The sequence below is a fragment of the Tachypleus tridentatus genome, chromosome 10, assembly GCF_004210375.1.
Source record: "Tachypleus tridentatus isolate NWPU-2018 chromosome 10, ASM421037v1, whole genome shotgun sequence".
Lineage (NCBI taxonomy): Eukaryota > Metazoa > Arthropoda > Merostomata > Xiphosura > Limulidae > Tachypleus > Tachypleus tridentatus.
The window spans coordinates 168,509,738-168,534,417 of NC_134834.1; the positions used below are offsets into that span (position 1 = coordinate 168,509,738).

The window sequence follows — 24,680 nt, forward strand, 5'->3', positions numbered from 1 at the left end:
TTGTGGCATGTTTGGTCTATCTCATTCTAAATCATATGAGCTGCAAACTTCGTTTAGAGATATAGCAAATGTTTCATTAATTTTAATTTTAACATCTAATTAATAAATGTTATAATAAATTATTTTGTTATATAATAAATGTGATTAATCACTCTTATTGAATAACAATACTTAACTTTTTTTTTTATAAATCTTAGAGGACTGAACTTTTTCCGGCGTTTGTCGAAAACAATAATAAGTATAATGTATACAATATTGTTTACATACATACAGACCAATACGGTCTTTAAATTACTTAATCTGTTATTGTATTGTATTGTATTTAATATGTTATTATATTGTACTTAATCTGTTATTATATTGTATTTAATGTTATTATAATGTATTTAATCTGTAATTATATTGTACTTATTCAGTTGTTATATTCTATTTAATCAGTTATACTGTATTAGATGAGTTATTACATTGTACTTAATCTGTTATTATAAGTTCATATTCGACAGTTCTTCTTGACGATTTTCTTATGTTGAGATTATGTGAAAGGAGTCTTAATGAATTAAAATATTTTCCTTTCTCATCATGATCAATGTAAACACATACCCAGTGACTATCAGATTTATGACTCGGATCTAGACTGATGATGTTCAATTGTTTGTCTGCATGATCATGTGCATTTTGAACCATTTATATTCAATATTAAGTATACTGTCAAGATGAGAAAGAAGGATAACATGATCCATTAGAACAATCTCCACATAATCTCAACATAACAAACTCATCAAGAAGAACTGTCGAACATGAACTCACTACAACAGTAATACTTTAAGGACCGTACTGGTTTGTGTGTGTGTGTAGTCAATTATACTTATTATCATTTTAGACAAACGCCCAAAAAAGTTCGGTCCTCAAAGATTTACAAAAAGCGATATTGTTATTCAATTAGAGTGATTAATTACGGTTATGTAGCAAAATGATTTACTACAGAGTTTATTAATTAGACGTTAAAATTAAAATTAGCGAAACATTTGCTATATGTGTATAGGAAATTTATAGCTCACTCGAGTGTTTTGTAGTCAGAGTGAAATGTTTCCATGGTGTTAAAGACTCACAAATGGAAATGAAAAGAACGTCTATATGCTGTACTACTGAAGTATAGAAACATTTCTATCAAACGTATTGAAATAAATGTATATTGAAATCTGTATACAACCCCTAGTAACATTGTCCACCTTTGTAAAATACATGTAATACAGATAAATACATATAATATAAAAGAAAAAATATAAGCTGGGATCTCATTCATTCGAATAATAGATAACATGTATAAGAGAACATGTTTCTGCAATGTTGTATATGACAGTAAATTAGAATATGATGTCACCTATCTTTTTGTGTGTGTCATATTAAACTGGTGGCCACAGTCTTCCACAGATCTCTTCTTCTTGAGGCACAAAGAATTTCCAGCGTCCACACATTCACCCATTTAGTGCAGATGTTTGACATAAGTCAGTCTCTGTTAGTGCAGATGTTAGTCAGCCTCTGTTAGTGCAGATGTTTGACATAAGTCAGCCTCTGTCATCTTCGGGCTCCCCTTTCTTCATTCTTTACAGTTATAACCAGACTTTAAATTTATTCTTTCCTCACAAAACTTTTGAGAAACTACAACTGTCTTTTTATTACGTTGGCCAACAGCTTCCTCCTGCAGCATGTGTTTCACAAAACACACCTTCAAGATACACCTTAAGAACTACAACTCAATTCCTTCAATGCAGTTGGTATAACATAGCAATACAAGACTCTTAACTTCGTCCCTATTAAAATTTTAGAAATGTTTCCTTTTCAAAAATGCGTCTTTCACCATTCCTATTCACCGTTTTACTTCGTCATTACATTTACCGTATGATGTTATCCAGCTTTTCTTGCCGACTTTCAAGATAACAGCTTTCTTGGCTGTCTCAACAAGTGCTTTTTTAACAGTTTCTCATTTCGACATATTTCCTTAACCTTCAAGTTCTTGAAAATCGTTTTTAAATTCAACTTTCTTTAATCAGACTTTTTCCAATAGAATTGTACAGTCGAGTTTCTTTGCCACTTTTTACTTCTTACGTTTCCTCAATCTTATCTCGATGGTGCACACTGAAGGGAAGTGGTCCTTCTTGTAATCAGCGCCTGGATAAGGTTTCAATTGTTGTACTGCATTCCTGAATTTTCAGCCGTCGGGACGTTATAATGTGACGATCGATCCCAACATTTGTTGGTAAAAGAATAGCTCAAGAGTTGGCTGTGGGCGGTGATGACTAGCTTCTTTCATTCTAGTCTTATACTGCTATATTAGGGACGGCTAACGCAGATAGCCCTCGTGTAGCTTTGCGTGAAATTCAAACAAGACAAACAAACCAAATCATTTTTATCTCCAAGTCAATGCATTCAAAAAATACCATTTACTTGCTCACAACCAACTTTCACATTTGGATCGCCCATCACTATGACTATTTCTTGAGGTTCACACTGATTTTTTCATTTATTCAAGTTCTTTATAGAAATGATCAATGCCCTACTTCTAATTTTCAATGGTCAGTGCATAGGTTTGTATTATTACGACGTTGAAAGGTATAACCATTATTTTTACAAGCATTAATCTATGGAGTATACTCAAAATCCATGTAAATATTTTGAGATTTTTGATCCAAGATGAACCCAACTCCTCTTTTGTACATCTGACCTCCTAAACAAATGATCTTCATATCAATAACTCCAGAATTTTTCCTATGTGTTTTACACAAACCTAAAATATTGATCTCTTCACCTCATGCTTGACGTTAAACAATTTTCCAATTAGGCTTAGAGTCCTCACATTCCGTGCTGCAATTTTGATTGTTCACTTCTGAATGCAGACAGTAACATGCTGAAAATTAGATTTAGTTCTGTTTGGTTTGAATTGCATGCAATGCTACAGAAGAGCTGTTTGTTCTAGCCATATCTACTTTATCAATACAAGAATAGAGTGAATGAGGGTAGTCATCACCACCAACCCGCCAACTCTTAGCCTCATTATAACGCCCCCAATGCAATAATGGGTTTGACCTGTAACTTTATAATTCCCCCATGGTTGAAAGGGCAAGCATGTTTTGTGTGACGGGGATTCAAACCCGCGACCCTCAAACTACAAGTCGAGCGCAATAACAGCCTGGCCATGCCGGGCACTGATAATTAAGTGTCACCTACACCTGTCGCACATGTCTATCCTCATTGGTCGAGGCGTTTTCCCCATTTCTATCACGGACCCCTTTTGCGCAGTTGTAGTTTTTCCTTTATTCGTGAATGACTGTAGCATATGCTTACCAACATTCTGCAGCACGTTGTCATTTCTTGCTGTAAGTTGTACTATTCAACTAATTTGAGCAGGTTTCTCTTGTCGTGTCTCAGTTGCACCACGTATCCACCAGACGATCAATCGTCTTGTGTCCTCAACGGTTTCGACTGTATTCCTGGTAAAGGAAACTAGTAAGTACTATGCCTTGCCTAAGGGCGACCCATACAGAAAGTCCTTGTTTCACTGTTTTTATAAGTACCCATTATAAAATAACAAAATGATATTTGAAAGGGAGATTAACTCTTAGAATTGGTTCCAGCTCACTTATTTCCAATTTCTGTGCTAACTGTTATATTAAACACAAAGCAACTTTTATAGGCTTATGTTAATAAGGCAGGTTTTGCGTTAATTTTTTATCTTTATTATTATTACTTTCTTTCAGAAACAATTTTGTACTTATATGAGTATAAAGTACAACTGATTTCTGAATACACAAAATTTTAACAGGTTTGGGAAAAAATTGCGATAATACTCAGTGAAAGGCAGATTCAGTTTAAAAAATAAATGTATATATATATATAAAATCGAATCTCTATATGAGAAAAGATGTTTTCTATGATTGGCTAAGTCTCTTATTTTCTTGTATTAAACAACGGATACCTTAAGAAAGAACTGGGTGATCGCATCCCCGTCGCGCCAAACATGCTCGCCCTTTCAGCCGTGGGGTCGTTATAATGTGACGGTCAATCCCACTATTCGTTGGTAAAAGAGTAGCCCAAGAGTTGACGGTGGGTGGTGATGACTAGCTGCCTTCCCTCTAGTCTTACACTGCTAAATTAGGGACGGCTAGCACAGATAGCCCTCGAGTAACTCTGTGCGAAATTTAAAAAACAAACAAAAAACAAACAGAACGGGATGAAATTCAGCCCAATTTAAAATGAAATAGTAGTTTATTGCAATTAGAATTTTAACAGAGAAACCAGTTAAAACGATAACAAGAGAAGATCGGGTTAGATATGCTATAGCTCTAAAGGCAAAACTAGAGTGAACGAATACTGAATAATAATGAATTTTTCCTACTAAGCTACTCAGTAAGGTTCTTAGTTTCTATTGAAACGTTTTATTTTAACAACTGAACAGTATTGTTGTCGTTATGAAGATTAACACCACTGCAGATTTGATATCTAAGCAATATTACATATTCATAATAGGAAGCCCCCTGCTAGTAAAGCGTTAAGTCGAAATTCTTACAACGCTAAAATCAGGAACTCGATTCCCCTCGGTGGGCTCAGCAGATAGCCCGATGTGGCTTTGCTATAAGAACACGCACATATAATAGGAATCCTAACCACTAAAAAGGTCAGCAGTTTATGAATTTTCACATTAACAGTTTTGAAAAAAGTGTTTAGAATTGGCCCTTTTATTAGCAAGCAGAAGTGTATGTAAAAAATGATTATTCTATTTTTTGTTTTTCAAGTATACTCTGTTATATTGCATCAAAAATTGCTATTGCCATATATAGAGTCTTCAATTTCTTTGATTCGTTATCTATATCTGTTTCCTCCCGTATTCTGTATTTTCTTATCTATCTGTTATGCACATAGGCAAATTATACTTAAAAAAAAAAAAAAAACGGCTACTTGTAAGCAATGTGTCTATCCAAAGTTGGATATTTTCTTTTCAAGCGATAAGCTGAGATATTTACTTAGCACTTATCTTACACACGTTCCTGAGAGTATATTGGTAAATATTTTCTTAGAAAACTTGTTTCAATATAGAAACGAACGAAAAGATATGGAATCAAGCGCCAAAAAGTCACAAAGATGTGAAAGGTAGAAAATAGCAAGAAGCGACCGTTCCCTTACTAATATTATTTTAAATTATTCTTAGCTAATTTTTTCCATTAGAATGTATATTACGATAGAAAATACTATTTTATGTGTGACAAATGAACGTATGTCTTAATGTGCCATTAAGGTAGAAGACAGTTAAGCTAATTAGTAGATAAATGAATACGTGTGTCAATAAGATGGAAAATAGATTACCAATAAACCCCTAAATTGGTATGCCATTGGGACATAGATCATCAATAAGCAGCTAAATGCGTGCGTCAGCGTTTCTATAAGATGAGACATAGTGCACTAATAAACAACTAAATGGGCATGTCAGTGTCTCAATAAGATGGAACATAGTACAACAATAAACATCTAAATGGGCATGTCAGTATCAAAATGAAACAGTATATGGTGCACCAATAAACAGTTAAATGAATACCTCAACGTCTCAATAAGTTTGAAATAGATTACCAATAAAAAGCTAAAAGGGCATGTAAGTGTCACAATAAAATGGAAAATATATCATCAATGAACAGCTAAATGGGTATATTAGAATTTGGAACATGGTGAGCAGGTAGTTAGTTGGATGGGAGAGTTAAACTTTCACTTTGGGTAAAGACGGGTAATCAGTGTGGTAAATCAATATGTATCTGATTGATTCCATAAAGAAAGTTAAGAAATAGGTGACAAAATGAAGTTGCATTCACATTTGGAGACCGGTTACGTCACAGGAGGTAGAAGAGAGTTCTGTTACTCTTGTTTCCAGCAACTTTCTGGCTGTATATTGTCCTATTGATTTCCCATCTTTTGTCATCTCTGACTACACCATACGAGACTTTGTTATTCCCCTTGAATGTCAACGAAGACCTTCCATCGCTTTAACCTTACTAGTGCAGAGGAGATCGATATCTTGCCAATAAAGTTTTGTTGGATTTGATATTGAGGCTCTTTTTGCTAGCCTATCAGCTTCATCGTTTAGCTTTAACTTTGCATGACTTGGCACATACAACCAGGTAATGGCCTTACCATATAGTTGTTTCACTCCCTGCCACCATTCTTGGGATCAACAACTCTGAATTTTATGCAGTGCTGCCTGTGAGTCGGCCGCAAATATTATGTGGTAGTCAGGTGTAGAATACCTCAATAAATACAAATAATTGCTAAGTTCGACTGCTTTGAAAATACTTTATAATCAAGTGTTGTCGTTCGATCATTCTATATTTACTAGGAATTCGAATGCTTTATAAGGTACCACACCGCAAGCGGCGATGCTGGTGTAAATAAACAAAATGGCTACAGTTCTGAAAAACTTCCATCACGAGCACGATTTCAGATGGTGACGTGCGATACGTATTAAAAGATATGTGAATAACCTGCCCTGTTCCTGTATATATAACCTTTCAATACTATTTTATAACATCCTCATCAAATAATCACAGTGGAGAATTAAAATTAATAAAATACTACTCATGGTGTGTGAAAGTGATAGATAATCACACTACTTAACCCTACCATACAAAACCTATCAGCTTTTTTAATGGAGTTACATTCTCGAGTATGGAAGTAAAGCTGTGCATTAGATGATTTAAAGCAGCAATATAAGAACTCCTTTAACCGCGATAACATAAAATGTCAAGGGTTGTAGCGCACGTGGCAAATTCAGTCATATCGTTAATGAGATGTAACCTCATTAAGCTTAGGATAAACGCTTATGGGCACAAGCTGATCCCTGCATTTTAAATTGTGCCTGAGAAATAATTAGTGTAGTTTTTTTTTTTACATAAATTTTGAGTTATCTATTTAATGAAAACAAAGTTATGATACGATAATCATAGTAGTTGTGTTAGATTTCTTAAATATTTATCATAGTGTGTATGTAAATCTCAGCAAACAAGTGCTCACGCATACACTCGTAATAAAAAACCTTAAATGTTTTAAAATACCAATCTGATTTGTTAAATATATAATATAAAAGCGGTTTGAAAGTAATGACAACTATTTCTTTAACGAAAACAATGAAAGATATTTTCGAATGTTGGATAGAAATTTTGTTTCTACCTTTTCTATGACTGATTCAGCTCGGCTTCTGAAATATAATTTTAATTTCATATTCTTATAAATGAGAAAGAAAGAAAATAATCACCTTTAGTTCGCTTTCTTACTGTGTTTTGGAATGTAGTTATATCTTAAAGAGGTTTATTTATAATTTCATATGTGATACTTGAGCGAAGTTTTCACACGGAAACAAGTCACTTCTATCATTAGGCATATTCGAGAACGGGATTTCATCAAAAACTGTAACAAAAGACTGCGTGACAAAGTTATAGAAACCACTTACCTGTTGACCTGTATACATGAATCCTGTTTTCTACAGGTACAAGGAGGTGTAACAACGCCTACTATCGTGTGATTCTCCCAATTGGTTAAAACTCAATGAAGCCACAACAGTCGACATATCGTTTTTTTTTTAAGATATATACAAGCGAAAATTGAAACAAACCTGATATTGACAAAGTGACATGGTTTACAATACCTGTTTCATTTTGGTTTTGTGAAGAGAAGGAATAGTTTTGGCTGACATATCTAAATGAATTTTCTTGAATTTTATTACGGCCTTCATGTAAGATTTAAGACGTAAACCTGCAGAATGTCCCTACAGCAAGGATAGAATTCCGAACCATGAAATTTTATGTTTCAAGTCTCCAAGCTTACAAATAAGCTGCCGATGGTGTGGGGGTGGGGATGCAATTACAAAATATAAAACTTGTTTATGTTTAGCAAAGATAAGAATTACATTGAATAGGATGAACGTAGCAAACAAATTAAGACAGTCTTAACAGCAACTCTAAAGCAAACTAACAAAGAAAGCAAATACATTTCACGTACATGTTGAATCGATAGAAAAATTTGCTTTAGGAAACAGAAACGGCGTCATTATTGATAATTTAGTTCTAAGAAAAAAAGACAATCGTTTGTGGCCTTTGGATGACTTTGTGTATTTTTTTATAGATGCTTCAGTCAGATTTAATACAACCTCACTGTGTTATCATTTTGTCGTCGAACTTAACTGATGACTTAGTTGAAGGGTAAGAATCATCCACCATAGACTATCAGTTCTATCTATACATTCTTAAAATACTTTGAAACAAAATGATAACCATATAATCAATGTTGTATTCTCGTCTTATAGCCTGATATGAAATACAGTGGTAAAATCTTGTTTTTTAAGTATTGTTTTACTATCACTATTTTTCTACAGAACAGAAAATCACAGTTGTATTGCTAATCCAATTATTGGTGGAATAGTATTTTGCACGTGTTTGATCTTCAAGATAATTATTACAGCGTTTTCTTAAGGATTCGTAACAAGATAAATAAAGATAAAAGTCATCAGTTTTCGTGCCTTGGTAGATCGTCATTTCTCATCATAGAAGAACAGGTGGTGTTAAGTGTAGTTTGAATTTTATTTAAAAAACTTCCAAAGATGTTTTTTTCCTTCTAACTTCTCTTAGCCAAATATCGAAGACCAGTCTATTGTTCGCTGAGCTAGATTGTCTGGCCAAGCTGTTGACATGCTGGACCATCGCTTTAATGTTCAGACTTTCATAAGGTAAAGGTGCATGTTACATAAGATGTTTCAAAAGTGGTATTTGCCAACATAGATGCGTAGCATGCGTATTTCCCATCTGGCTCTACTCAGCGTTTTACGTTTCACTTAATTATTTTTCGAAAGTAATTTATTTTATTTCAAGGACTTGGGATCAAATCATTTAAGGGTTATAGCTGAATAATAAGCAATAATACCGTGTTCTTCCACTAGTTTAGTACAGCTCCAAAATATCTCGTAAAACGTACACATTCAGTAACTTTCTAGACAGAAATTACACGTTCGTGTAAGTGTCACAGCTTGTCGCAGCATTCAGTGTTCTAACCAAGTTATTTTGAAATATTCTGGTTCTTCTTTAATACCTCCCACTAGCTCAACGATAAGTTTAAAGACTTATAACGCTTAAAATCGGATTTCGATACCCGTGGTGAGCGCAACTCTAATAAACATTGTGTTGTTCAACAAAGCTTCTATAGTTTTTATTATTTTTTTTACAAACGTTTATAAGCTTTGATTACTGATTGCTGGTCACTGAAACAATTGTATATCTTTTTATTTATATGCGTGCACTGTACATTTTTGTTAAATAAATATAGAAACTAAGGCTTGCCTAATAACTCTAAGAATTATTGTATACTTTCAGATACTTATCTTAATATAGCTTTCTAGTTGCTATGTTTGGTGATTCTTTGAATTAAAGTTTTGCGTAAGAAATCATTTTGGCTACCACATTTATTATCGAAGAAGTCGAAGTAACATCAACACACAATAACAAAATTTTCTTTGTAATAATGGTTCAGATGAGGGTGTGTACATCATTCCACGTTTTATTCTTAGTGTTATAAAATGATTTGTTTCGAATTTCATTTTTAACTACGTTTTCTTAATTACTAACACTAATATATTACTAACTAAGAAAACGTAGTTAAAAATAAAATATTTAGGAGAATATGAGAAGATCCGTTAAACGTGCAAGCGTACGTTAACACTGATATGTTAAGCAACAATGTTTACGCTCTTAATACTCTTTGAACATCCAGTATTGTGTGTTGTATGTATAAATAAAGCAATCAAGTGCACAACACAAGATGAATTGCTTGTTTATAACAGTATCATTATGATCAACCGCTACAAGCTAAATGAGTGTCACCTGCGCTTATGGATTCAAATTTCAAGATAGAAAATGAAACATTAATCTTGTAAGAAAAGTGTATATTCTACTAAAACAGAAATGACAAATACGCCACCATTTTATTAATACGCCACCATTTTATTTAAACCGTTTTTGTTTCCTCCTGAATTTTTCTGCTTGTTCAAAAAAAAAAAAAACGTTTGAAAACAAATAAAACATATTAATAATTTATTTGACCTAATACAGTTTTTATTTTCGTACGATTATAACTTATTTCGATAAAGAGCTGTTTGCATTCACACAAAACAACCCACATATGGTACTTTTTATTCCAAATGTTCAATGACTCTCCAATAAAGAGAATCTCCTACTCTTTGATCTCAATGAGAAATCACTGTAGTTAAATATTTAATTCATTTAATAATCAACAGTTATTGAGTGCATGACTTTGAGAAAGCTACTCAGAATGTTTGCTTATGACATGCGGTTTTTCTAATTAAAACAGAATATTCGTAAAGAAAAATTAATTAACATTGAACAGTTTCTTTCAACCAATTATAAAACTATGCTTGATTATCGTGTTGTTCTTATTAAGAAAACCAGTGACCAATAATATTTCGTACTAGCTTACTCTAATTATTTACATTTTCATACATTTCTATTATTAACTTCCTCATTTGCCATCAATATCCTGTAATCGTGTATTTAGTTAATATGATTAGAATCATCACGTAAGCTGTTTAAATCATGTTCGTATTTGCGGTTTATATATAAACGAACAACTGGCGAATAACTTTTATCAAATGGTCTGCGGTAAGCTGACAAGCTATATTTCCATTGAACAGTAAGCAATTTCGTGAGACAACATTCCGAAATCATAAATATATATCAACATACGGTGAACGTTTATAGAGATACAGATTTTATTCAGTCACGTACGTATTAAGAATGCGTAAACGTATAATAATTTAATGACAATTTTCAGTTACTTTCGGGCTACATAGGAACTGCTTCTTTTCTAGTTTATTGAAATCAGTGTAGGAACGTCATAAGATTGTTTTATAATATTATCAATGTGATCACAGCAAATGCTAATATAGTTGTCTAATTTAGTACAAAGCTATTACATTTCCATCCCTAAATATTGAAGATGGAAAGCAGCTAGTCAACACCGCTCTTCAACAACTCTTGAGCCACTCTTTACAGATGAATAATGTACTTTATCCTTATTTTATAACTCTCCCAACGCCTGAAAGGGCAAGCATATTCGGTGGCGGAATTCGAACCCGCGATCGCAGGCTAAGAGTCGAATACTTAATCACTAGGCCATGACAACCCGAACATATTTGAATGTATATATATACAAACATTACACTAATCACATATCATATACGCTCCAATCTGAAGTGCATGGTGCATTGTAGGGTAAACTTTGCACTAGACTAACTCTTCTTAATGGTATGAAATAACAACATTAAACAAAACAGTTGGCCTAATACTTAGATGCACGTTAATAACAAACTGGGGTAAAATGCATTAGGTCGTTAATGATCAAAGGACAGCTGATAGTGATTGCATTGGAGGACAAGTAATTTAGCTATATTTTAACACTATAAGAGTCAATAGAATATAAAATAATATATGCTTACGAAATAACAAAACAATGTTCCCACTGATGTTTATCGCACTGCTTACATTAATTAATGCTCTGTGGAAAGCGTATTGACTATTTTTATGTTCAGAGAGTTACTGCTTGTTTTAAAGTATGTTAAGTGATTTACATACAGCCTTACTGATTGCAAACGATAAAAAGAAGTATGTATTTCGATATTTATGTAATGCACATGCACTTAAACATCATAAAATAACGCGTCTGACCAGTTAAAACGTCCTAATAAAATAATGATACATTGAGTATATAAGGGATAAATGTAGCTATACTATTAAATATTATCTTTGGTTACTGTTAAACTGGCCAGGTGGGTTAAGTCGTTCGATTCGTAGTCTGAGGGTCGTGGGTTCGAATCTACCTCACACCAAACATGCTCGCCCTTTCAGCTGTGGGGCCGTTATAATGTGACGGTCAATCCCACTATTCTTTGGCAAATAGAGTATAGAGTAGCCTAAGAATTGGCGGTGGGTGGTAATGACTAGCTGCCTTCCCTCTAGTCTTACACTGTTAAATTAGGGACGGCTAGCGCAGATGGCCCTCGTGTAGCTTCGAGCGAAATTCAAAAACAAACAAGTGTTAAACGCTCTTATACAATGGTAAAATCCAATGCTGTTGGACATGCAGAAACTTACAGCCGTGCGTACAAATTACACGTGTTATTCAACGACAGAAAATTACATTGACCCACTGAGACTAAATGAAACCTTTCCTTTCATGTTTTTGCTTGGCTTTTATTATTGCTTTTGTAAACCAAATCCCACACAGATAAGCTATCACTTACATAATCGATTTTAATACATTAGTGGAACAACTCAACTGATTCTCCAATGCATAAAATATCTGCACAGAAGTGTCAATCATTGTTCTGGACAATGCAGTCGAAGTGAGTGTCAGTTTAAGTAGAATTTCATGTTGGAAGCTTTTAGTCGTATCAACATGACAACAATCCATTTATAATGACGCGATTTAAGTTAGGTAAGTGTAATTATCAATCAGATGTACTCTCTTGAGGTCACGTGACATAAAACTGTGTATTGTCTGATAGGGATTAGTTGTCTTGGTGATAAATCATTGTCATCCAACTTAACAGTTATCGCATGAACTATTTCAGAACTGATGTTAAACTTCCGCAATATTTATGAAAAAGTTCGTCGCACTCTGTAAAATGAAATCAACTTCATATAATGTGCGGATAAATATAACAATTATTTTGCATTCAACCACCATGATTAACTCATCATGATTAACCCAAAAAGTTAACCCATCTCTTCAATTTACATGACAGAAAAGCCTGTGTAAAGGCTTACTTCGCATGTTAAGTAAGATTCTTATTGGTTGTTCAGAGAAAGCTGATAATGTTGTTCACACTTCATGTGTTAAACATGCAGAAACGTTCAAAGAGTAGCAGTAAAAAAAGATATTCCACAAATAAAAATTTAGATTAACAAGTACGTATTTTTATGATCACGTGGAATATTCTTATTCATAACTATTACAATGTGAAGTCGACTACAAACCACTTTAATAGCTCCAATACAAATCCTTATTCAACAACTTACAATATCTTAGAAAATGTTTGTTTGTTTGTTTTTGAATTTCGCACAAAGCTACTCGAGGGCTATCTGTGCTAGCCGTCCCTAATTTAGCAGTGTAAGACTAGAGGGAAGACAGCTCGTCATAACCACCCACCGCCAACTCTTGGGCTACTCTTTTACCAACGAATAGTGGGATTGACCGTCACATTATAACGCTCCCACGGCTGAAAGGGCGAGAATGTTTGGCGCGACTGGGATGCAAACCCGCGACCCTCAGATTACGAGTCGCACGCCTTAACACGCTTGGCCATGCCGGTCCCTTAGAAAATGTCGCTAATTATCATACTAAGCGGTCGTCATACCGAAGCATGTAGTGCACGTTTGCTCATATTGGAGGATAAATGTTGTGATCAACTGAATGAAAAAAAAAAAAAAATGTTTTAATTAGTTGCTTCGTTGGAAAGTTCACTACACAGCTATGTCTGAAATTTCTCGTGGTTACTTAAATGTAAATATGTACAAAACTGGAATGTTTATGTGAACAAAATGAAGTTTTATATACAAACAAATTGCCTATATTATAAACAAAGCACAATACGTGTGTAATTACATCTCAATTTATAAGTGAATGAAAAAAATCACTATTGTAGTGTAATATCGCAATTATTTAACCAAGTAATGCAGTTTTTTCTACAAACAATGGCACGTACAAAGGTATTATAAAATTTAAACACCAATATTTATATTTGTTTCGAATTTCGTACGCCCCCAGTGGCTCAACGGTATGTCTGCGGACGTACAACGCTAAAAACCAGGTTTCGATAGCCGTGGTGGGCAGAGCACAGATAGTCCATTCAGTAGCATATTGCTTAATTGAAAACAATAACAATAACGAATTTCATGCAAAACTAGACGGTTTTTTTTTAATTGGTGAAAAACTACAACAAAGGTTATCTTCGCTAGCTGTCCCTAATTTATCAGTGTAAAATTAGAGGAAAGGCAACTAGTCATCACCATTCGCCGCCAACTCTTGGGCTACTCTTTTACCAACGAATATTGGCATTGATCGTCACATTATAACGTCCTTACGGCTGAAACAGCGAGCATGTTTGGAGCGACGGGAATTCAGACCTGCAATCATCAGATTACTAATTAAGCGCCCTAATCACATGGCCATGCCAAGCCTAGCCGTATTGAAAACGCTAAAACTAAAGTTTTTAAATAATTTTACTTTGAGCCCTGAAACTTTTGAAAATACTAAACGAATGGCTAATTTACTTGAATATTTTACTCACATCATAGGTCAAACCGCCATGTCAGAGACCACTTTGATACAGGAACAGCCGATTCTAATTTGAACTGCTGATCAGGATGATGGCAACCAATCAGTAGCAGTCCACAGCAAAAAATGAACATGACTGTTATACCAATAATGCACCCACAGTTTAAACTGCAAAGCGTATTACACAGTACTACACGTCAGATCCGAAACTTTCAGTTCAAAATTCCACAAAAAACAGAATAACGCATCTGAATCTAACTTCTAAAGCAACTTTAATATAGCACAAATGAGAAAGTGTGAAATAAATGTTTAAAGGTAACATAGATATAGACCAAACCTGATAAAAGACCTTATTTGTCGACACACCTCCACCCAGTCCTCTCGATCTTAAAACACCAAAATCCAAGGCTCGATTGCCCTCGCTGATAGAAAACAAATAGCTTAATGTGTAGCTTTGTGCTGCTAAAACATATCTTGCACTTGTGTACTCCCACATACTTTATGTAAAACATAATTTATATAAGACTGAATTTTTATAAACTGAAAGTTACGTAAATCTGCTTTTCAATAGAACTCAAAGAAAGTCATTAGGGGTCAGCCCATATGTTAGATTATTTTTTATTTAATAATCACTGAAGAAATGGTGCAAAAAATTGTATGTTAAATTAGTTATGATCTTTATTAAGTTAAATTTTAATTTTGATCTATGAATTAGATGTCAACGATAATTAAGACTATTTACTTAAACTTTCTTTTCTGGTGTAAATGTAACCGAAATTCTGTATAAAATTTTCTTATAATAAAAATCTGTGTTATTGTTTCTTTAAGGCTTATTTAGATAAGTTTAAGCTGTTTACTCAAACTGTTGCTTTATGACTAAACCCTTGGAGGATAAAAGTTATATTTCTAACGAGATAATCTTATTCCATGTAGTTTTGCCGGATATCTTAGAAAAGTTAAATCTTAGATTATTTTATAGAGAAGGGGTTCAATTGAATTTTTCTTCATGTTACCTAACGTTATCTTAGTTAGAACATTAAACACATCTCCAGTAAGGAACTTCCGGTTAGCGTGCTTCTATATGTTTACAGATTTCTGTCTATATGTCGTTTTTTTTAAAAGTCAAACTTGTTAAATTAAAAATAGTTTTTACTAAGCACTGAAACTGAAAATTGAGACCAAGTGCACGTACTAGTGTTGAATTTTTAATGGCCAGGGCTGTTTTTGTTGGTTTTTTTGTAGTTTCTATTATTTTGGTGACCAACGTTTCGGTCTTAATGGCCGGAACTACGGATACCAAAACATCGTTCTCAATAAGCTCCAGGCAAATGCAGTTTATTGAAGATTCAATGCTATTGCTACTTCCTCTGCCAAAATTGTCCTTACGGCTAAATGTAGTTAGTTTTCTTTTGCTAATATCTTGACATACCCAATAAAAACTAATTTTGACAGTTTTTGTCAGACTCCCTTTCACCCCAACTTTTACATTTACTGCTTTAAAGTGTCATTCTGTTTACTCTTTTTATCTACTCTGAACGTTACCAAAATCGATAAGTGGCTATAAAAAGTAATTAATGAATACACCAAATCTGTATATATAATAAAAATCCCAGTGTTATCACAGTCTTCTTTCTATTTTTGCTGCAAAGACTGTTTGACAGATGGTAATTCAACATACTTCGTGGATTATTTAGATACTCCAAAGTTCTGCATGTTGCGAGATCAGATTTGAGGAATGTAGCTTTGACGTCTCAGTCGTTTGAGAGAGACTTTGAGAAAATACCAGATAAAAATTTCAAAATATTGGTCTCCCTAAATGACTGTGACTAAATCTCGCCAATGTGATGGCTTAGATAAATGCCAATTTTCAGCACATTATAATTCCAGTAATAAATCATTTGTACTTTGAAAGGAAGTAAGGCAGAGAATGAAAGTTAAAGTTCGTGTAGAAAACTACACAAAATGAACTAGGTTATAGCCAGCCATCTCCCATCAATGCATAATCTTCACAATCCTAAAATATCCAAGGTCAGAAAGTACGGTCGTGGGAAATGATTTAGCCTTCTGCAAGTTGAAGTTTGAATTCCCACTTGACTCTCATATGTCTTCCTTTAGGAAAGTATAATGATAGCCGTATGACGTACCGTTTCCCGAGGGCTGTTAGCGAATGAATCCGATATCCGTGGGTCTGCGACCAATCGCTGCACCAGTAACCGTATCAGTCTTCTTCTTATTTCTAAGGTTATTTCCACATCACTCCTACTTTACAGTTATCAGCAAAACGTTTTATATAGAAACGTAAATACCTGTACCCTTGAATTGATTATTAAGAATAAGTGAAGTATGACAAATATGTATCGGAACATTTAAATAGTAGCTGGAGCTGAGTATATTCAAGAAAGATTAAAATACATCATTAGTGACACTTAAATAGATCGTCCACATGGAATAATCAAGAAAGTGCTGAACAACCTTTTAAGTGACACATGAGCCAGATAAGACATTCAAGTATTAAGCATAGCAGTAGGAAGACATTCATATATATGCAAAAACGGCTCGTTTGGGTTGAGAAAATATTTTACATAGAAGAGCAAACAACGTTTCGACCTTCTTTGGTCATCGTCAGGTTCACAAAGAAAGAGGTAACTGACCGGAAGCTGACCACATGTTTGAAAGGGGTTGTGTAACTGAGTGTCGGAACGTAGAGGGCGGTGTTAGATGTTTGAATACAAGACGGCCTAAACGCTACTGTTAAGAGAATCACGGGACTGACTGTCACTTTTACACCGTACCTACAGCTGAAAATACTGAGCATACTCAGTAGAGTATCGTTAGTATCAAGTATTCTTACCAGCATCCCAGCATGCTAAAACTACACCACGCCTATCCCATTATGATATGATATAAACATTTTCATACTCCAATTTTAAACAGTATTGGTTTTCTTTCACATTTTTAATAGCTTCAGTCATTGTAAGAAATCAAACATGCTGGATGCTTTTATGTTAATACTAACGATAACATTTTGAAATCCTGTACGACATAAATGTAAATATTCTTTTCATAACTAAAAAAAAAAGATATAGCTTTAGTTTGCTTTGGTACTAACGTAATCATAAGATAAAAATATCAAGGTGACCTCTGAATACTACCTTATAGAATACCACTGGTAGTGGAAAGGGGGACTGTGAAACCTAGCCATTCATCATTGCATCGTTTCCTCAGGTAATTGTGAACATCCTCTGTACTTAGAGAAGCACGTCTACAAGCTATATAAATGCAAAGCAATAGAAAATCGTTTCATGAAATAATAAATTAGATATCAAAATACATGACCAACTAAGTTATAATTAGATGTTTAGATAAGCTTTCGTGATACACATCACCAACTGAATCACCATGAAGGACCAACCTAGGTTTCCACAGAGATAGTGAGGTTAACTACACTTAATAAAAACAGAGTTTCCCAAGCATTTTCCTGTTCTTAGGACTAATTTCTTTATCGCCTACTGCTTACAGTCCGATGGTAAAGAATAAGCATTATTCTTAACATTGCAATTTCCATCGTAACAATGCTCAACAAAAACTTTTTTATCTATGTAGAAGGAGCGATAGAGAAAACCTTTAAGCAGACCAAAGACATGGAGATTAATTAGACCTGCATTAACTTTCAGTGGTCAAATGAAATTGCTGTAACTTAAGTTCATGTGATCATTTTTCTCGTGAAAACAACCATGATTTCAAGATGTGGCTAGATGCTTGTGAACGTTTCTCTTATGAGCCTTCATAAACTTTATATTCTTACATATTATTGTGTTAACTTTACTTTACAATTAACTTTACTTAACTGGCAAACTTTACGAAAAGATTGTAATCTGCGTGTATATGGTGCACTGAATACGATTATCTACTTATAACTCTAAGTGTTACGAGTTTTGAGACTGCGTGGAAGTCAATGAAAATTTATCAGAAGTAAAGTTTCAAACTGTTTAAAAGTGGCTTATAAAAACGGGGCAAAAGAAAGACATTTGCATATAATATTATGTTACCTGTATTTAAATTAAATTGCTAACTGCATCATGTAAATGAAAATTTAAATCATAAACTTGGAGTTCCACAAAATTTCGCAGATATCCACGTTTAGAAAGCAAACGTAAGAAAACGTGTCTAGCCTTTAAAAAAAGTCTTCAATTACAGTTCTTGCGTAAATATGTGCGTGCTTATCACAGTATGGCATTTAAAACTATAGAATATGCATTTGTTAGAAATATGTGGCAATAAAAACCATTTTGAGAAAAAATATTGAATATGTAAGTACCAGCACTATTATCCGTGTATATTTATATGTTTTGCAACACATTGCTACCAACTAGGATGCTCGAATACCTCATAGTAACAAGTGCAATTTCAGAACAAAATACGCTTTGTAAACACTTTTACCCCATCTTTGTCCTAGGCTGCATGCTCGCCAGCATTGTCCAAGAATTGAGAACTTTATATTAAAATAATTTTGGAGTCTCACATTTGTTATAGCCGCATCAAGTCAAATTATAACTGAAACCATGCATCTTTACAATAGATCTGCGGCATATTTTCCGATACAAAATGTCCGTCGTAAGGCTGACATGTCCAAAGTACACCAATTCCTCAGATCATCTTTCCATAATTCATCCAGTGTACGAGGACAGCAGTTTCTCAGCATCCGTTTCGACATTCGATCGCACAGAGATCGATATGCGCTGATCCCCACAGAGAGACAAATAACAAAATAATCCCAAACTAATAAGTTTCATACAAATACGACTAAATATAAATATATCTGAACTCCAAAACTAACGTCTACCAAGATACAAATGATAAGACTCACAAAATAAGCTTACTTCAAAAGTAGGCTTCACAGAAATATGTCTCCCACTGGTACATCGGTAAGTATACTGATTTATAATCAACGTTTTGATTCTCCTCGTTGGACTCAACAGATAGCTCGATGTGACTTTGCTATAAGAAAACACAAGTTACACAGAGATACTGACAAAATGTAGCTAACGTCTCACAGAAATGACATTAAATGAATAAAACTGTAATGTGTTTGGAATCTAGACTTTCGCCGATAGTTGCAATATGTTTGTAAGCACTTGTTACAAATTTACTCTTTATTTGATACTTAAATTATCTTAATTTGTTTAGTTAGGTAAGTGCAAACATAATAAATACTGCAAAGAAATTTTACTTGGCAAAAGTATTGATTAAATCTTTAAAAATATGATATATTTCAGTGTATGAATTTTTTTCCCTGAAATATTTTTTGTAGTTTTTAAATAAGATAGCTCATACTATAGAATTTCGTCATTTCTTTGTTAAACATAAATCTGTGTGTGTTTGTAAAGCATTTGCTTGAGGTGTTTTTCATCTCTCTTAAACACGTCTGGCGTTTCATAACAGGCAAAGGACAGCAGCAGTATTTCCGCGTGAAACCCCAGAAAACAGAGGTGATTGAAGGGCAGGAAACTGTACTTCGGTGCGAAGTAGAGAAGCAAGCTGGCGCTGTGCAGTGGAGTAAAGATGGCTTCGTATTGGGTAAGAATAACTTAAATTAACACATCAACAACTTTTATTGTAGTATCATACTTTCAGTAAACATTTGAAGTTCGCTTGCTTTCCTAACAAGTATTAAATACAAACATGTATATGTAAATACACTTTCCGTTTGCGTTGTGATAATGTGAAACTTAAGTTTGTTGAGATAGGTACAATCCAAACGAAATTTTCATTTAAAGAATATCTAATTACAAATGTAAAAATAAAACAGATGAGACCGAAGAGTAAGAGTTTAAAAATTAAAGTCTTGGAATGTGTTAGAGATTTCTAAATGAGTGTTTTTACGATGCTTCTAGTTTTGTACTTTCCTAGGAACTGGGTCTACAGCTTTCTTTCTTATTGGTAAGACAATTAACACCTAAAACAACAACTCATCACGTTTCAGATTAAATGTTCCGCCAAACTTCACATTAGTGAACAAATTCTGTACATTGTTGTATGTAACAAAACACAGTATGTCTACTGTTATGCTGAAAATATTGCCTTTGAGTCTGTTAGAAATTCTGAAAATTTTAATGTTTTTTATATTATATAGAAATATAAGTATTTTCAGACGTGAAGTTCTTTCAACACAATTTTAAATGTGACTTCGGGACTATTGTTTATGACTTATTATCAAAATATCTATGAAAATTTAATACGTAACGTAAATAGTGCAAAGGATATTATTTACAATTTTTAGAAAAATATTTCGAATTCCCACTAAGTGTTGCTTTGTTAACATGTTTCTACGAATATGTTTTTAGCGCTGGTAAAAAAAAAGGCTTTTATTACGATATCTAAAAACGTTATTAAAATAAGAGCACAACTAGAATTCTAAAAAATAACGTGTTTTTTACGAACAGATATAAAACATATATTAACCAGAACACCAACTGAATACCGTATTTCTCTTTTAGCCTATTCCTTTGTAAACTCCTCACCAAAAATATTTCCTGAAACTTTAATGCACCATAAAATGAGGTCTTAGTTGTCGTTGTATATTTAGCTCCATATTTTACTTTATAATAGAAAGCTGTAGTGGTATTGTTTCTCAACACTTTTTATCATGGTTAAGAGTCGTTTCTCTGATTATTTCCCTGTATTTATTGAGTAGGCTATATACTGCAGTATATTTTCAACTTAGTAAAATGACAAACTGATATAAAGACCTTACCGCTACCAAATTCACATAACATGTCATGTCTATATAGACCTAGAACATGGTAGTAATTATAATTAAAAACATTCCAAAGAGTCGAAAAGTCTGAATCCTATTTGTTTGATATACATTCTCTGTTCGTTTGTACGTAAACGTTCAAACATCGCATCTTCAGTACGTTATGATTCCTTAACCAATCTAATATAATACTAATCAGTTTTGGCTCTTCTGATAATGCGCGCGCGACTTACTATTCAAATGTGTATGTAAACGAAAATAAACTAAAGGCTGATATAAATATACTTTAGTAGATGTTTTACAATAAAATAATTAAAGGATTTTTTTATGGTCAAGTATAACATTATCAGTTTGTTTATTAATAGTATTGAATATAACATTCATCCCAAACTAATGTTAGGCCTAAGGCAAATGGGCTTAGCAGATTTTGGTGTGTGCAATTAGAATTCATTTACATTATTCTTGAATTTCTGTATGCAAAAAAGTTTTTTTTTTAATTTCGCGCAAAGCTACACGAGGGCTATCTGCGCTAGCCGTCCCTAATTTTTTAGTGTAAGACAAGAGGGAAGGCAACTAGTCATCACCACCCATCGCCAACTCTTGGGCTACTCTTTTACCAATGAATAGTGGGATTGACCGTCACTTTATAACCCCTCACGGCTGAAAGGCGAATATGTTTGGTACGACGGTGATTCGAACCCGTGACCATCGGATTACGAATCGAACGCCTTAACCCACCTGGCCATGCCGAGCCATTTAAAGAAGTACTGTTGTAGTAATGCTACTAATTTGATCGCAAATATTTTGCAAGTTTCTGTAAGGAGAACAAGTGTGAGGCTATACATTTTTTCGTAGACTATAACTCTATAATAAAAATTACTTATTCTACATTCACTTACATTATTAGTTAAAGCCTCTGTTTTAACTGAAATCGATTAATATATGAGAAATCTATTTTGGCTATCGAGTAGATAGGGCATAGAAATACGATATTATGCGGAAATAAGAATACATTATGATATATCAAATGTACTTGGTTTAGAAAAAATTAGTTTACTTGATACGACATATCACACTTACGTTACAATTTAATATAAATATATAAACATATAGGAAATCCAAAAACTTATGATATTTCTGGAACCAATTTTACTGACTCCTAATATTACAAATGTGTGGTTTTGGCCATATAAATTAAACTGACGTTACATCTACGAGCTTACGTTTTCTAAATATTGATTTACTTCATAATAGACATAGTATGTGCAGGAAAACTTTCCTGACTCGCATACAATATGTACAAAGAGATTAGTGCGTTATATTTAAATGATTTTTAATAAGGAAATCACTAAAGCACAAGATACTACAGTCGATGTAAATTCACATTGTTTCGACCTATATCATACCTAGGTTCTAGTATTGTGTGATGAGACGTAGCTAACGTGGAGGCTCTAGAGCCGGCACAATGTATTTTACCATCCTGTGTAAATTCACATTTTGCACCCCTTTTACGCTGACCTGATACCACTTGGAGTTGATCGTTTTCAGGAAGGGTATACAGTAACCCTTTCCAATGCAAAATGTTCATAAATTCATATCATAAAGATGTGTTCACACTGAGAATTTAAAATATCAAAGATAGAGATATATCTTGTGCTCAATAGCATTTGAAAAGAAAGAAAGATGGATCAACCAGAACTATCAAAAAATGGACCTATATCAAGAAATACTCTAATCGTGGTGAGCAAGATGCAGTGAGAACTCATCAATAAAAGAAACACTTGCAAGAGTCACCCACATGTCTCTGGTAACACTAGATACTCTAATAAATAAGGATCTCTGTTTGGAAAAGAGACAAAAGTTTCATATAAACATAATGCTTCTGTGAAATGTCAGTTCATCTGTCGCATATATTAAGCAACTGGAGAATAAAACGACTATTCACGCTACTCCATAAAGTACAATGCCTATAGATTTAAATGCAATTTCAGTCGAAATTAAGAGTGAGCAATTGTCGTTCTCGCATAATAGATGGATTATGGAATGCTGCAAGGAGGAAAATGTGTGTTTTTAACATTATAACCTTACAATCGAGCATTTTGCAATGGAAATTATGCTTCAGGGCTATTGACAACAGTGAAATTCGTCAGATAGTACATGACTAGACATAACAGCTTGAATTGGAACGACGTGGTGAAAACCAAAATCATTTTAATATAACGTACCTAACCTCTGTATATAGGTGATGAATAATAAAGCAAAATGTTTTTAAACCCATACCAACTTCTTGTAAACGTTAAGCAAACTTCACGCACACAAGACAGAATTTCAACATTAAACGCTGAAAGCTGAATACATTAACAATAGTAAAAACGGGTTTATGAGTTAAATTATTATTTTCCTTGTTGCCTCTGTGTATGGTTTTAGGGACACAAAACTGAAGATAAAAACGGAAATACTGTGACCTTGAACACTTACTCAAGTATACAGAAGTTTAAGTACAAGGTTTAATGTTTGGGATTATAGACTGAAATTAAACAATATCGTATTTACTTTGATAGTTGATTATTCGAAAAAAAAATCAGCAAATAACACAATTAATACATAAGTATAAAGTAATAGGCAATGTTGAAAACTAGCACTGAATAGATGAAAAAGTAAAACACTACAGAGTAAAACACTGTAGAAAAACATTGTCGGCTCCATAAATCCAAGAAGAATGAAAAAAATGTTAGTAATGTGTGTGTTTTCTTGTAGCAAAGCCACATCGGGCTATTTGCTGAGTCCACCGAGGAGAATCGAACCCCTGATTTTAGAGTTGTACTGTCAATAATATAACTTATTAGATATTACTGTGTAACATAGATTTATTCACAAAAACTATTTTCATAAAAAATATATGAAGTCCATAGAGTGGTATAATAAAAGAAGACAGTGATACCATACCCTATAACCTTCCGAGGGAGTGAGCTTTTTTCTTCAAGTGAAACCTTTCGGAAAGAGAGGTCCAACTTTCAAAAGTTTCGAATTATAGGTATCCCATTATTGTGTTTAATTTTTTCTTGAATTTACGCGGTTTCCTAACAGAAGAATACAGTATTTGAAAATACATTTTATGTGTTGTGTTTTAACACATGTGACCCAAAACGTGGTTCACCTTAATGTTTGTGGGCGTGTACGATGGCTATTTAATTCCATAATTTTTTTCATTTTATCTTAATATCATATAACTAAAAATTCTTAGAGTTTTTGTTTCTATTATTTGAAAGGCCTCACATTTTTCACTCAGCCTAGAGTCCTGGTTCATGTCACCGAGAAAAATATGAAATAAAGCAAGTAGGGTATAAGTAAATAGTTTACGTCAAATTTAGCTCTGTTATTTAGGCGCCCTTTACTTCATGCTTTGTTTTTGGGTGCTGCTATTGCTTTATGTAATAACTTTCAACCTACGAAAATGAACATGGCAAGATTTAACATGAAATTGCCATATGGCCAACATCTGGGAATGCGTTCTCTTCACGTCTAGTGACTGTTTTTTCCCTTATAA

The 24,680-nt window shown here is 33.6% G+C and overlaps 1 protein-coding gene across 2 annotated transcripts in view; it reads left to right on the plus strand.

Annotated features, from left to right (window-relative positions):
- The window catches only part of LOC143230878 (nephrin-like), a 68,595-nt gene that overhangs the window by 20,371 nt on the left and 23,544 nt on the right, over positions 1–24,680 (plus strand). For both annotated transcript variants that reach the window (XM_076465168.1, XM_076465169.1), the window contains exon 2: positions 19,819–19,953. In XM_076465168.1, the coding sequence (XP_076321283.1) occupies positions 19,819–19,953 (135 nt within the window). The remainder of the gene's footprint in view (positions 1–19,818; positions 19,954–24,680) is intronic.